At 38.5% G+C, this 16,788-nt stretch overlaps 1 protein-coding gene across 1 annotated transcript in view; it reads left to right on the top strand.

The window, feature by feature from the left end:
• The first annotated feature begins 4,120 nt into the window (after positions 1-4,120).
• Ccdc152 (coiled-coil domain containing 152) overlaps positions 4,121-16,788 on the top strand; it is an 18,724-nt gene continuing 6,056 nt past the window's right edge. Inside the window, exons 1-5 of the mRNA XM_021182756.2 lie at positions 4,121-4,178; positions 4,798-4,903; positions 9,140-9,208; positions 10,616-10,680; positions 12,917-13,019. Of these exons, the coding sequence (XP_021038415.1) occupies positions 4,801-4,903; positions 9,140-9,208; positions 10,616-10,680; positions 12,917-13,019 (340 nt within the window). The 5' untranslated portion in view covers positions 4,121-4,178; positions 4,798-4,800. The remainder of the gene's footprint in view (positions 4,179-4,797; positions 4,904-9,139; positions 9,209-10,615; positions 10,681-12,916; positions 13,020-16,788) is intronic.

Genomic DNA, 16,788 nt, shown 5'->3' with positions numbered 1-16,788 from the left:
CTCTAGGCAAAACCAAATTCGTTGAAAGAATCTGAACCCAGGAAATTGGGAGAAGAGGGCAATTAAGACATGTAGAAATGACCGGGTGGTGGTAATGCATGCCTTCAATCCCAGCATTCAGGAGGCAGAGACAGGACGATCGATCTCCATGAGTTCCAGACTACCCCCCCATCACCCCCCCCACACACACACACACACATACACAGAGAGAGAGAGAAGGGGGGGCACTTGGAAAGCAAATGTGCTTCCACTGAGCAACATCCTTAGCTTTAGTTACAAGGTATATATGTGTATATATATATATATATATATTCTATGAAGCAAAACAGCTGGAGAAGATTCAGACTCAAATTAAAATGCATTTGATTCAGGAATCTGGTTCTAAGAAAGAATTCGTTTTTTAAAATTATTTAAAACGTTAGGAACTAAAAAGGAGAGAAGGAAATTCTTCAGTACTTCAGATTATCCTCTAGTTTAAGTAACAATATCAATTAGTGTTTTTTTTTTTAACTTTGTTCAACAAAGAATGAAACTGTTTTGTTATGGGGTTGTGTATTATGATTATTTTTCTACCACAAGGAACAAGTTTTTACTGAGGTTTTTGAAATATAATTTTACTGATATGCAATACAGAATTGCAAATGTTTCACTAAACTGGAAGTACATAACCAAAATTCAGATTTCAAAACAATTAAAAGCTGCTATGGTCAAGTAACATAAAAAGAAGAAAGTGGAATTTCTTGACAGAGTAATGTCAGGCAATGTCCAGTTTGACAAGAATATGACCACAAAAAAAGTATTTTGAATACCATTTATTTTGGACTAGTTAATGTCCAATACATGGCCTTGTGGTCTTTATTCCCAAATCTAGAATAGCTGAGTTTCAAAACTGTATTTCACCACCTTTTTTTATGTGAGAAAAATCTAATGCCATGTATTCCACACGTTGATATTGTATTAATCTTGATTCTAGTAAGATACCTTCACATGCTCACATTTAAATGCTGGCTACATTCGGTTTCCCCATCCTGTGTGGATGAATCCACCTCTGGGATTCTGAAACATTTTTATGATTGGTTCCATAGAGTTAGAATTGAAACTTGCTCTTTATTTCAGCAGTTACTAAACATTACTCATATCCACCCGGAAGCTTTATGTGTATGCTTTTATGTAATCTCAAAAGCATACAAAAAGTAATATTTTGTGAGTACTTTATTTTCTATGTATCATTTATTTACTAAACAAAATATAAAACACAAGCAGACTAACAGAATATGTGTGTGATAACTCTTAAACAAGCATGTTTAGCATATTAAGTGAGAATGCTTACCTTTAAAAGTTATACCTCAAATTGGATAATATATCAGATTTTAAATCCAGTAATGCTGCTGAAAGGCAAAGACAACATAATCATTATGATATATCATAATTATATATTATATTGATTATATACATATTATGTGTAATTGAGATAATAGATTATAATAAATCTAATAATGTAGTCATTATATTTTATTAAATATAAACAAATAATTTTATAATTATATTGTAATATAATATACATACCACATAACCACACAAATTTTAGATAAGTTTACAGAAAATTTGGCAGGGGTGAGGGTAGAAAAGAATATAGAAAAGAATGCATTTAACTGCAACTAATTCTGAGTATATCAAACATTCTCCATGTAAAATGGAGCTCAGAGGACAATTATTTTAGTGTTTGAATTATGACCAATGTTGTGATGTTTGGCATCTTCCTTACTTAGTATTGTCTATCCTTCATTATTTCAGGCATGGATCAAAACAGTGAAGGATGCACGAAGAAGATCAATAATGTAAATCTTGACAAACTTATAGATGACTTCTCACAGATAGAAAAGGTATGTGAAGACAGGAGAGCAAAGGGCTATAGAGAAACAAAAAAGATTTTTGTCAAGGAGAAACTGGGAAGAAAGGAAAATTCATTTAAAAATAAAAGTGAACTAGTGCTGGAAAGATTGCTCAATGGTTAAGAACACTGCTGCTCTAACAGAAGACCGGGCTTCAGTTCCCGGATCCCACTTGGCAGCTCACAGCTAACTGTAACTCAAGGTTTCGAAGATGCCAAACCCTCCTCTGGCCTCTAAGGGAACTATACACTCATGGTGCACTTAGATGCAGTCAGAACAAACACATAAAATAAAAATAAGGAAAAGTCTCAATCTTAAAAATAGAATGGTCAGTGTCTACAATTGATTCCATGAGAGGCTCTTACTGGGAGACCCAAATTTTGTTGTGTTTTCATGTTTGATATTTCATGTAGGCTGTATTTTGTATTTTATTATTTGTTTAGTCTTTAAACATGAATATTAACTATGTTAGCTTAATAATAAAAGTGTGGCCACTGTGAAGGCTGAGAAGTCATAGGAATGCTGATTTATTGTCCCAAAATCTCAAAGAATGGCATGCCAGGAATTTGAAAACACCAATATACTTATTCTTTTCTCACTGTATGTTATTATACTAAAATGTATTGTTTTGTTAAATAAGCATACTTTTTAATTTTAAAAAAATAGCCAGCTTTGGATAATGAAAATACATTTTGCTAAACCCTTTCCTGTATTTTTAAACTTTAATATTCTATTTATTTGACAATTTCATATATTTATACAATGTTTCTTGATCATATCCAACCCAAATTCCCCACACACATGCTGTGGAGGATGGAGGCCTAACCCCAGTACTTCCCCTAATACTCCTCCCCACCTTTTCTTCCTCTTTCTCCTCCTCCTCCTTTTCCTATTCCTCTTCTTCCTCCTCCTCCTCTTCTTCCTCTTCTTCTAGCTCCCTAAGTGCAGCTGGTGTATCCTGCATGCATAGGGATGTGAGGTTATCCACCAGAATCTGGTCCACCTACCAGCAGCCATCCCCACCTCCTAAGAGATTCCCCATCCCACCTGTGTCAGTGGTCAGGAGCCTCCTCAACTAGAGACAGAGCCCCACGGGCCTTCCCTCTCACACTGCAATGTTGACTGGCGTGTTCTTGTCCAGTCTTTGGCTCCTGTGAGTTCATGAGTAGAACAGCCATTCCTGCCCAGGAGACAGTGTTGCACAGCACCTGACCTCATCCTCTGGCTCTTGCATTCTTTCTACCTACTCCTGCACAATGCCCTTTCTCACTTTACCTTATTCATACTGACATATAAAAATGTTCCTGGGGCAAGGAAGCAATTACTGATGTATTTTGCCAATGTTAAAGGGGAAATGGCAGAACCCCAGAAACTCCAAAATAGTTTTAATGAAAAGTGAAGAAATTTTGTTTTTCAGTCTTCTACGATAATAATCAATTGTAATATAAAACATAGGTGTATTTAGTTTTTCTGTATTCTATCTATCCTCTTTTCCAACTCTCTGCCTAAAACTTGGCAAATAAATCTCTAGTCTTGAGATTAATATAGCACCAGGGAAAAGAGGTAAGCACTCATATGAGAAAGAAGTGCCATATGTTTAGCCAGAGATTTGAAAATACACTATCATATTCTCAAGTTTCCTAAATAAACATAATTGTCCATTTTAAAATTTGATATGGTGTTCTGATGTTTAGAATCTTACCTCTTAGATACATAAGTGGTAATACAGATGCAGTAATACAATGTGAGTTGCTAAAGATTAAAATAGGGAAGTGGATAGATGCATGGAAAACACATTACTGATAAACCTGAGGAACTCAAGGAAGCTTATTATACTGCTTACAAAGAAACCAGAGACGGGTTCCAAATGCTTATTTATTGTCTGTAACAGAAAAACTATAAACAACGAATTTTCCCTGATAGTGTCTTCAAAAATAAAACTCAAAATAGCTGTAAAAACAGTGCAGCAGATCTGTGGTTGTGACATCGCCTCCTAGATAATAATGCTAAGCAAAGCAGCTGAGTGCAAAACAGAGTGAATAGCATAGTCATGCCATCACAGAGTACTCTGGAAACAAATACAAGGAGATGGTTTTGGTTTGTGCTGGTTTAGGTTTTGAGACAAAAGCTCACTGTAGTGTCCATGCTAGACAAACGCCAGGGCTCAGGAGACCGTCCTGCATCAGCCTCCACAGGAGCTGACAGTAGCCATTCACCCTTATGCTTGATAGATGCCTGGGATTGACATGGGACTAAAAGTTGAATTATTGAAAGAAATTTGCTCAGGTTAGCTCATAGTTTTTTCTTGTTTATAACGGGCTGAATTAATATTTTACCATGCCATTCCCCATGAGTGAATGTGTACATGTGCACGTGTTCGAGTGTGTGTGTGTGTGTGTGTGTGTGTGTGTGTGTGTGTGTGCGTGTGTTTCTGGAACTGAAATCTAAGGAGGATTCATGAATGTTATCATAGCAATTTATCTCTGGCCTGCATTCCCAAACCATCTGTATTATTTTTAAAATAGAAAGTAAATCAGAAAGTCATACCCATCTCATGAGGGTGCTCACTGCACTGGTTGACATTCTCCTGCATGTGTAACCAACCATAAGTGCACATAGAACTTTCCAGACTGCTGTCTTGCTGAAGTCTTTTTAGTGTATCTCCAAAATACATGAAAACCTGGAATGAAGGAAGTTGAGTCTTCTACTAGATGCTGCCCATGTAAGAAATGACAAATTGAAGGCTCAGTACAGTACGGTTTATTTGAAATTATATCCCAAATTCAATTATTAGACTTTCAGATGTTAAATGGTTTGTGTTCTCATTTCTCTTCATATTCTTAACAGAAGAATCAAAATGGTGTCATTGATTTTTGTGATAGCATATACCCAATTTCTTCTACAGAAAATGATAGAAACCGCAGGAAAGAACAACCTTCTGGATATTCAGCTGGAAAAGACTAGCAGCTTATTAAAAATAATGCAAGCAAAAGAAACCTCAATGAAAGAAGGTCAGTTCTTTGCTGCCTAAAGAAATAATAGTCAAGGAGGGTGCTCACTGCAGTATCTGACATTATACCCCATGTTTGTAACCTACCTTACGTGCATATAGAACTTTCCAGAGTGTTGTCTCATAGCACTCTATAGTATAGCTCCAATATAGGTTTAAAATAAAAAATCAGATTGAAGGAAGTTACGTCTTCTATCAGGTTCTACCCATGTAAGAAATGGCAACTTGAAGGCCTAGTACAGATCTATAAAACCACGTGAGGCAAAACTAGAGCTCCTCCCTCATAAACTGATGAGTCACCAGTTTTAAGAGTTATAACTGAAGCTGTGAGCTGACACCATGGCTCGGTGGGTAAAGGCACCTGCAGCCAAGTCTGATGGCCTGAATTTGATCCACAGAATCCACATACAGATCCACAGTAAAACAGTATCAATTACCCAAAACTATCCTCTGACTTACACATGTCAGGCATATGCATACTCCCAAAGAAAGCAGTAAAATGTGGAAACATTGAAAAGAAAACTATATGCATATACTTTCTTTTTTATTTAGTACTTCTTCTTTGATTATAATATCATTTCCTCTCCCCTTTCCTTCCTCCAAGCCCTCCACTATATCTCTGCTTGCTTGCTTTCAAATACTTAGCCTCTTTTATTCTTTAATTGTTGTCATAAGAAAATATGTATATGTGTTTTCAGGGCTGACCGTGAAGAGCATATACAATCTTCGCTGTGTCTCTGAGAGGCCCTAATAGGATGATCCAGTCCCTAGATCTTATCTTCTAATACCTTTCTCTGATAAAAAGAACTGGGTTAATGTAGGATTGGGATTAAACTTATACTATAAGTCTGAAGAAGTATCTTGTAGTGTCACAAGAAAGACAGTACTCCAACAGAAGAAATAGCCAGGTATGGTGTGACATTACAGGATTCCAGCACTCAGGAGACTGAAGGAGGAGGATTGTGAATTCAATACAACTATGAATACAGAGAGAGAGAGAGAGAGAGAGAGAGAGAGAGAGAGAGAGACTTTCTCATCTCAAAAATATTTTTAAAAGGGAAAGAAATGAAAAAATAAACCCATAATAATAGAACTTGTCATAAATAACTGAAAGAGCTCTCGATGACCAAAGCTGTAGTGATTTCATCAACAAAATAGCCTTAATTCGCTTTCATAAGTAAGTAATAAAGTAAGAAACAGCTCTCCAGTGTGGCAGAATCCAACTGGCTTATGTAGATAATTTGTTCTCAGACAGGTGGAGCATGACTCCAGGCACACTCATAAAGTAATTCCTGTTCTGTAGGGAAGCACACAGCAGAACAAGGTGGAATATGTAAATTACATGGTGTCAAACTGGGTAAATTCTACCTCAGCTACAGGATCAATGACATCAAAATTAATACCTACCACCATGCACCTTTGATGTGATGTGATATGATATGATGAAAACTATGCTTTACATTTGTAAACTTCTCATTTTTCTAATCATGAGGTAAGTGCCCCACAGATTCCCATCGTGGGACACTTCTTCTTAGACGTAACTTCTTGTTAGATTCTGTCTCTTAAAGTTTCTACCATCTCCCAGTGACTCCATGAGCTAAGAACCAAACTTTTAGTCCAGGAGCCTTTGGGAGACATTTCAGGTCCAAGGCTGGAAGTGATGCTTTAATTGCATTTAATTATTTCAAACTACTCTGTGAAATAATTACTAATAAGCAAACATAATTAATACTAGATCCTAAATTTACACTAAAATCAATATTGGTGTACTAAATTATTAAAAATAGCTTAATAATTGAGAAATTTTTAATAGGACAGCATAACGAATTCTGGACAAAAGGATAATGTAGATTAAAGTTTGCAAAGATAATGAAAAGCTTTTGCTTAAATCACTGAATGATACTGTAGTTCATGAATTCCTTAGCTACCTAAGTTCTAGTGGGGAAAAATGTGGTGAGTCTGCCATCTTGTGTTCAAATTTTTAAAATACTTTTAAAAAACTAGTATGCAAAGAGCTTCAAGGTGAATTTCATTTGCTAATTACTGAGGAAACTTCACCTACCTTATTTCACTAATTGCTAGATTCTTTCAAATAAGTGACGTTCATTACGATAAAGAGAAGTACTGAAAGGACACATCTCTCCTATTACATCATCTAACACAGAAACATGTGAAGCAGGTTATCAGCTAATGCCTACCAAGCATATGTAATTTAACCAGCATTCTGATAGTCGGAAGCAGCAGCATCAAGAGAAGAGAAGGTGATGGAGAGCTGCGTGAGTTGTTAAGGGGACAGACAGGAGAGCAGGGAAGGGGAAGAGACCATAACAGTAGTCCCTTGTGCTAGTTGTGAGACTTGGGACTTTTGCAAAATAATCATCATGGTTGAAGAAAATATTTGCATTGTTTTGAAGACGCTGGCACCAAGATAGCTGATGCCTTGGAACACAGTTTTGGGTTTTTAACCCTTTCACAGCTCTCCTCTTGCCCAGGATTTAGTTACAAACCTGGGAGAACATAACTGCTCAGCAGTAACAAAAGCCTCACCTTATACTTCCTCACTAGCTGTGGCCCTCCACCTTTGTGGCGCTCCACCTTTGAACAACCTTACTGTGACTTGTCTCTCTCTTCTTAGTGTGTGCATTCCTGGAAGCATTGCATGCAAACACTTTTTGTGATTCCCAGACATGTCCACATGTGAGTCGCTTCCAGGAAAGACATTGCTAAGGCACATGGGAAGATCTCTTACTGTACGGTGCCTTAGAAAGTAATTACGAAATGTTGGGGTTCATTTCACATAAAGGGTGATTATAAAGTACTTATTGTTTGTGCTGGCTAGTTTTATATCAAGTTGACACAAAACAGAGTCTTTAGGGAGGAGTTAACTTGCTGGGAGGGGGTGGTACATTACTTTAATCCCAGCATTCCATGGCAGAGGCAGGAAGACCTCTGAGTTTGAGTCCAGCCTGCTCTACAGAGAAAGGGCTGAAAAGCTACACAAAGAAACCCGTTACCACCGAGGACCATGCAGATGTCCATGGTATATGTGGGCTGTGCTGCAGCAGGGCCATGTTGATGTGAGTAACCTGTGCAGTCACCTCAGGTCATGTTGATATTCATGGTTCATGCTGCTGACAAAGACCATGTTTGGCTTCATGGTCCTACTGCATCAGGGGACTGTGTTGATATCTGTAGTCTGTGTTGTCACCTGAAGCCATGTTGGTGTCCTTGATTCATGTTGCCCTGGATTTATGTGCTTGGCCTGTGATGCCACTTAGGGCTCTGATGGTGTCTGTAGTTTAAGCTGGGGCAGAGAGCCATGTTGATGCCTGTGGTCTATAATACTATCACTAAAGACCATGCTGAGGTTGGTGGCACATGCTGACACTGGAGACCATGTAAATGTCTGTGGTTGGTGCTCCTGGCTGGCTTTAAAGTTAAAGGAAGCTACTTTTGCAGTTGCATCGATGACTGCAAACTCACAGTTAAGAAAGAGGGACATAGAAGGTGTCAGTATGAACCCCTACTTCCACTACCAACACCCCCGGAAGAAGAGGTAGACTAGAAGGGAAAGCATCAAAGAACACTGTTAAAAGTTGTGATAAGGATGCTGTAGTGTATGTGTTCACAATCGAGGGCTTCTGGTGGTGGCGCAGGTGGGAAAGGACTGTTTTCTTTAAGGGACTGGCCACTGGGAGTTTGACCATACTGGAGTTGTGTTCCTTCTCCTTCCCCTCCTCCTCTTCCTCTTCTGGTGGGAAAGTCATAAAGTTGGGGAGTGGACTTGGAAGGACTACGAAATGAATATGATGGAGTGAGTGATGTGAAATTCTAACATAATCAATAAAAATACTAGAGAGAGAGAGAGAGAGAGAGATTGAGAGAAGGAGAGAGACTCATTTGAGAAAATGGTTCTAGAAGATCAAGCTGTAAGCAAGCTTCTAGGGTGTTTTCTTAATTGGTGATTAGTGGGGGAGGGCCCAGCTCATTATGGGTGGTGCCATGCCTGGGCTGATGGACACCTGTGAGCAAGCCAGTAAGCTGCACTTCTCCATGGCATCTGCATCAACTCTTGCCTCCAGGTTTCACTGTAGCAATAGTAGCCCTAATGCCATATATTGTAATTCATCTTGAGATGTCTGGTTGCTTTAGTAAGATCACATAATTTTAAGTTGAATATTATTTTCTTTCAGCTCTTTCTATCAAGATTTTCAAACAAATGTATCTTATGTTTTAGAATGTATTATTCTTCATACTATGATAAAAGGTCTACAACAGACTGTTCAATATCAACACAATTTGAAAGGTAAGTTAGAGAAATCATTCTTAAGACCATGGTTTGGATGCTGGAAAGATGATTGATTGAATGTGAGTTTGCTCACGTGAGTACAAGCTGTAGAAACCATGTCTCAAATAAGTAAGGGAAAGGGGAAGGAAGGAAAGGAAAGGAAAAGGGAGTGTGGAGTGAGCAAAGGAGGAAGGGAGGGCAGAAGTAAAAGAAAGCCACATGTGGCAGTACCAACTTACAAAACCCAACACTGGTGAGAGACAGAAACAGGTGGATCACTGTGGCTCATCCAGGGGCCAACTAGCCTGACCTACCTGGAAACTCCAGACCAGTGAGAGACCCTGTCTCCAAACACAAGGTATATTTGTATTGCTGGTAGGAATATAATGTAGCATTACCACAAACTGGTGATTACTCAGAAAAATGAAACATAGAATTACCATTTGATTCATAAATTCCACCCCAAGATATGAACAAAAAGCAATAAAAATCAGAGACATAAGTTTTTGTACACTAATATTCATAGCAGCATTACACAAAGGTCGAAGTTGCCCCTTGCAGATTGAATATAAAATGTGCCCCAAAGGTCCATGTATTAGAAGTTTAGTCTCCAGCCCATAGGAGAAAGAACACTGGGAATATTGTTTTGTTTGTTTAAAAATATTTTTTTATTATTAGTATGTTTTTCACTCGAGGGAAACTTGGGTGACAGGGCACATATCACATGGTGCTTGTGTGTAAGAAAGAAGACAACTTGCAAAAGTCAGTTTCTCCTTCCACCCTGTGGGTTCTAGAATTGAACTCAAGTCCTTAGGCTTGGAAGTGGTAGCTTTTGTCCACTGAACCATCGTGCCATTCCATACCTGTCCCTTGGGTTTATATACAGAGGCTTATTTTGTAGTGTAAGCTGGCCTGAAACTTATTATTTAGCCCAAACCGGCCCAGAACTTGCAGCAGTCCTGCTTCTGTGCCCCATGAGCTAGAATTACAATGGAACCCATCACACTGGCCTCTGGTTGTGATTCCCTCAAACCCAACCTCTGCTGCCTCATTCTCTATGCCTAGAACCCTAACCTTAGCCCTAACCCTAACCTTTCCCAGTGTCAAGATGACCAAGGTTTCCCCCATCATGTTCTCACATTATTTCAAGCACAGCAGCACCGTAAAAGGTTTATCTAATACAGCTATTGCATCTGACATTCGTAAGGTCTATGAGAAGCAGTAACTTCTTGTGCTCCTACATTTCCAGTTTATGGCAGTGTTAGGTGCATACTTAATTAGGTCACGCATGGTCTACAGAGTGAGTTCCAGGACAGCCAGGGCTACACAGAGAAACCCTGTCTCGGGGAAAAAAAATGTTATAAATATCCCCGAGATAATTTTAACTGCTGCTTAGTAATATATTCCTTGATTATCTGTATACAGGTGAAAATGAACAACTAAAAAGAAATGTTGATTTTATGAAAGAGAAGTTAAAATCTAATGAGCAGGTGAGTTATGTGCTATTGTGCTCGGTGAAACTCTTGAGAAGCATTTGTTCACGGAAAAGCACGTTGTTTTAATAAACATCACTAAAAATAACTTAAATATAGTTAGACATGTAAAAATCTTTAATAAATGAACAGTAACTTTTGCAAATCCTAGTCTCTTTTACAAAACATAATGTTCTAATATCACTTACACAGTTTCTTTTTACCAAGAAGAGATGCAAATATTTTGCTACATGGTTTTCAGTTGTGCTAATAGACTTACTTCAGAGCATATTCTGCTGGTTAATAGTTTTATTTAATTCTTATACTAAAAAAAGAAGTGAGTCTGTATTCTTTGTGATTTGGGTAATCCTTGTACCATCCAAATAATGGAAACTTTATGTAGCGCACAAATTAGTTCCACCCAAGGGCCATTGAAACTCTGCTACATTTTGTTCTCTCCCTCAGAAACAGTGTAGTGATAGCAACTGCAGAACATATAACACAGTGCCTCAAAAATACAAAAGACAAACTAAATGCCAGAAACAGTGTAGTGATAGCAACTGCAGAACATATAAAACAGTGCCTCAAAAATACAAAAGACAAACTAAATGCCAACCCCTATCCCTCTACCCTGAGAGGAGGTTTGTATCACCTTTTTCTCATAGCCAAAAGCCAACACATCAAAGATCTCCAAAACTGAAGCTTAGTCTGTACAGGCTTAGCTTGAAGGATCTTCTCTTAACTTGACAAGTTCCTGTATGAGGAGCTCTTGAGAAAACACTGGCCTGTTCTAGTGCCCAACCTGGGACTTCTGAGTAATCTTTACCAGTAAGAAAAAGCATTCTACCTGTGATTTGGAGGATTTAGCCTTTTACTTTAGTGTCTCTAAGATACTTCTTCCCCACCCCTTTCTCTGCCTTTTTCCCCTCCTTCCTTAATTCTTCCCTGCTCCTTTCCAAATCACACTGTGAGTGTGTGAGATGAGTAAGTGTGTGAGAGTGTGTATGAGTGTGCGTAAGTATGTGAGTGTGTGTATGTGTGTGAATGTGTGAATGTGTATATGTGTAAGTGTGTGAGTGTGTCTGTAAGTGTGTGAATGTATGTGTGAGAGTGTATGTAAGTGTGAGAGTGTATGTGTATAAGTGTGTGTAAGTGTGAGTGTATGTGTATAACTGTGTGTGAGAGTGTATGTGTGTGAGTGTGTATGTATGTGTGTAAGTGTGTGAGTGTGTCTGTGTATGTGTGTTTAAGTATGTGAGTGTATGTGTATAAGTTTATGAGTATATGTGAGAGTGTGTATGTGTGTGAATGTGAGTGTATGTGTGAGTGTGTGAGTATGTGAGTGCATATAAGCATGTGACTGTATGTGTATAGATTTGTGAGTATGTGAGAGAGTGAGTGAGTGTGTCTGTGTGTGAGTGTGTGTGTGTGTGTGTGTGTGAGAGAGAGAGACAGAGAGACAGAGAGACAGAGAGACAGAGAGACAGAGAGGAGAGAAGTGGTACGATCATACCACCAGAAGTGGTATGATGGGGAGGACAAAGGCATCTAAAGAAAGTGGGGAGGAAGAACAAGAGAGGGTAGTGGGCAGTGCATTGTTTACTTTTCTTGTGGCAGCAGCTAAATACCTGACAAGGAACAGTTCAAGAGAGGGAGAAGAGAGGGCTTACAGTCTAAGGGGATACATCAGATCACAGCAGAGGAGGAAGCACAGCCTCAAAAGCATGAGGCAGCTGGCCACACCGCAGCCATAGTCAGGAAGCAGATTTTAAGCAGAACATGGAGGCGGGCTATCAAATATCAAAGCTCATCCACAGTGACTCACTTCCTCCAGTAAGGCCTTGCCTCCTAAAGTTTCCACAGCCTCTGAAAATAGCATCACCACCTGGTGACCAGGTAGGTATTCAAACACCTGAGCCTGTAGAGGATAGTCCACATTGAAACCACAAAGAGGAAGAAAAACCAAATAAAGCACACTGTGTGATGCAGAATCTAGAGGTCTCTTTGGCAGAAGACAAAGGGAAAGGACCAGTTGTGGGAGGAGAAGAACACACATGAGCAAGGTACAATGATATGCATGTGTGAATGATGAAGCTTGTTATTTTGTGTGCGCCTACTAAAAAATTAATTGGAAGTAAATAAAAAGTATTGGATATAGTTACATGTAAAAATTAATGTCAACTGGTATATTTGCCTTTCTAATTATCAAAAATCATAACTATTTTATGGAAAGTGGGTATATTTTACTTTCTAGGAATATAAGAATAATATTGCCAAACTCATAAGTGAAATGAAAATCAAAGAGGAGGAACACAAAACCGAAATGAGCAAACTTTATCAGGATATGCAGAGAAAAGGTGATTTTAAAATTTTAACTTACTGAATTCAGACATAGCACGACAATTTAAAGGTACATATTATTTTCCCAATAGTAGTATTCTTGAATGAACACTGTCTTTATGCATTTCAATTTGTTTTATATATTTATGTAACATAAATATAATCATTCTCAATTCTCTTCATGGTTGTGCTTGTCTTAGGCAGGATTTCTATCCCAGCATAAACATCCAAGAAGCAGGTTGGGGAGGAAGGGGTTTATTCAGCTTACACTTCCATGCTGCTGTTCATCACCAAGGAAGTCAAGAGTGGAACTCAAGCAGGAGCTGGTGCAGAGGCCATGGAGGGATGTTCCTTACTGGCTTGCTTCCCCTGGCTTGCTCAGCTTGCTTTCTTATAGAACCCAAGACTTCCAGCCCAGGGATGGTACCACCCACAAGCCTTCCCCACTTGATCACTAATTGAGAAAATGCCCCACAGCTCATGGAGGCATTTGCTCAACTGAAGCTCCTTTCTCCGTGATAACTCCAGCTTGTGTCAAGTTGACCACAAAACCACCCAGTACAGTGCTTGATTCTGCCTGATGTGAAAACAGCATCTTTATATAATTAATTATAAAAGATTTAAATACAATATGGAATCCTTAACAATATGGAATATAACTTTACTAATTTTCTTCAGTAAAGCAGCTCTTATTACACATAAATAGTAGGTTGGCTTGTTATGAACATTGTATATAAAACGTAACTACACCTATAATCCCAGCCCGTGAGGCAGAGGAAGGAGGACCATAACTAATGGAGAGCTCTCTGCAGTATGTATCAATCCACAGGAAAATGGCAAAGTATTGAACAGACACTATTCCAAAGATATATAGGAAGAAAATAAGCATAAGAGAAGATGTTTAACCTGAGTAATACAACATTTCAAATTAATTAGACTATAATTAGACATAGCTTTGAATCTTTTAAAACAGATAAAAGTCGTTTTGATTTTTTTCCTGTGATCTAAGAGGTTCATTTCCATGACCACCACATAACATTTTCACTAAGACCCAAAAATGCCGCATGGGGTATTTACCAGAGAAATGAAAGCATACAACACACAAAGAGCTGCCTGAACGGTTTGGGTTTTTGGGTCTTTGTTTGTTTGTTGTTTTTGTTATTTTATTTACATTTCAAATGTTATCCCCCTTCCCACTTTCCCCTCCACAAACCCCCTACTCCATCCTCCCTCCCCCTGCTTCTATGAGGGTGCTTCCCAACCCACCCACCCACTTCCACCTCCCTGCCCTAGAATCCCCTACACTGGGACATTGAGCCTTCCCAGAACCAAGGGCATCACCTCCCACTGATGCCCAACAAGGCCTCTGCTACATGTGCAGCTGGAGCCATGAGTCCCTCCTTGTGTATCCTGGTTGGTGGTTTAGTCCCTGGGAGCTCTGGGGGGTCTGGTTGGTTGATACTGTTTTTCTTTCTATGGGGTTGCAAACCCCTTCAACTCCTTCAGTCCTTGGGGATCCATCCCATATGCATACACCAAACTCAGACACTATTGTTGATGCCAAGAAGTGCTTGCTGACAGGAGCCTGATATAGATGTCTCCTGAGAGGCTCTGCCAGATCCTGACCAATACAGATGCAGATTCTTGCAGCCAACCATCCGACTGAGCACGGGGCCCCAATGGAAGAGTTAGAGGAAGGACTGACGGAATTTTTATAGCAGCTTTATTCAGAGTAGCCCAGAGTTGTCATCACAAATTCTTAACTAGTACGAGTGCTTTACAATTCATAGAACATCTACCCACAGCAATAAAAAGGAACAGACAACTGGTTTTCCTCAGTGTGACCATCTTAGAAACATTACAGTAAATGAAGGAAGCCTGATGTGGTGGCACATGCCTCTACACTGGCACTCGAGAGGCAGAAATAGGAGAACTGCACACTGGAAGCCACCCTGATCTACAGTGTGAACTCCATTCTAGCCAGGACTGTATATCTGGTCCTTATCTCAAAAAGGCAAAATTAAGCAAATATGTAAAGAAATCCAGGCACGAGATGCTCTTTTGTTTAATATGGTGCTGTAAAAAAAATTAAAATGTAAATAAATATTTTTAACTTTGTGAATAGTACAAAAACTTTTTTCTGTTTAATTTCCTAATTATTCCTTTTACCAAGTTTTTTTTTAAAAAAAGAATAATTTCTAAGGTACTGATTTACAAATAATTTTTATGAGATGCACCAAAAAGTTCAATTTTGTAAAGATTAATAATCAGTGGTTCCTTTGAGTACTATTTTAACCCTTAAGCTAAGTATTGTAGTAATTTAATGGGGTAAACTAAATACATATAAAGTCAATATATTCTGAACAACAGAAATGGCTTATATTTTATTTTAAACAAGTACAAATTTCCACAGTGAACAATTATTTATAAGTATATTAATAAAATACTATTGCAAATATATATTCTACCAACAGCTTCTTAAACATTGCTAGTATTGCTATTAAAAGCGCTTTATTTTTATCTTTATCTTTATTTTAGAAGCTATAATGTGATCTTGAATGAGATCACCTAAAACTTACCAGATAATATTTTTAAGCCCTTCAATAAAGAACACTGAAATGAAAATTTTAGTTTATTTTATAAGTAAGGAAGAAAGGAAGGAAGAAAATGTTCCTTTTATCTTTAGAAAAGAATTCTAAAACAAATTATCTTTAAGACAGGTAAATATTCTTGTAAAACTTTAGTTCAATGTCTCCTTAAGGGGAACACAATCCAGTTCAGTATCTCTAGGAACTTCTCAATCACTGTTGTAAAAACTTGCAGCTCTAGAAAGCACATTTGTCACCTGTGATAAAATCAGAAGGTCAGGTCACCTTTACATGAAATCACTATACTATAGCTAATAACTTTACAACGGCACAAATCCATCTAAGACACACAATATTCCTTTTTAGTCAGAAACCACAAAGAACTACATGGTTTGCAAAAAACATTAAGGCCTGGGAAGTGAATTCAAATATGGTCATATAAGGCAGACGTTTAAGTGCTCAGAAAACACCCTAAAATTGCAGACACAGCACATGGAGTTACAGGGTTTGGAGTCTGCCATCCTGGGTTTTGGACTGGCTTTGTTCCAGTGTTTCCTCACTATGTTCCCATTCCTAGGTTTTGAAATGATAATATATTATATTATCATTTAGTATATTCTGTGCCGTTGTGTGTTGGAAATATATAACTAGCATTTTTAAACTTTTATGGTCAGAATTAAGAGATTGTCTTGAGTGTGAGAAAATACTTAACTTCTGAGTAGTATTTGAGTAGCATTGAGTATTGGGCAGGTTCTCCTCCCTCTATAGAGCTCTCTATGGCAGATGTCTCATGGCTCTGGCATCTCCGTCATCTCTGGGTCTCCACTGTAACCGAAAGGTATGTGGAAACCATATACAATGACTGCATTTTCTACCATCACAGCTTTATGCAGTGGCCTTTCCAAGCCGTCCTGCAGGACCTCCCACTCTGTCACACACACTCTGGCTGCAGTGGCTCTCTACAGCCACACAAGAATCCCAACACATCCTCACTTGCATTCACACCTCCAAGCCAGTACCATGTAGATAACACTACTAAGCTAAGAGCCAGCTTAGGATCTACTCTCACCCCGAATCACATTTGCACCAGCTTTTTAAAATTATTATTATTTTTTTTTTTTTGGTTTTTCGAGACAGGGTTTCTCTGTGTAGCCCTGGCTGTCCTGGAACTCACTTTGTAGACCAGGCTGGCCTCGAA

The sequence above is a fragment of the Mus caroli genome, chromosome 15 (genome assembly GCF_900094665.2).
Source record: "Mus caroli chromosome 15, CAROLI_EIJ_v1.1, whole genome shotgun sequence".
NCBI classification, from domain to species: domain Eukaryota; kingdom Metazoa; phylum Chordata; class Mammalia; order Rodentia; family Muridae; genus Mus; species Mus caroli.
Note: the sequence above shows the minus strand (reverse complement) of the source record. Positions and strands in the feature narration are given on the sequence as shown.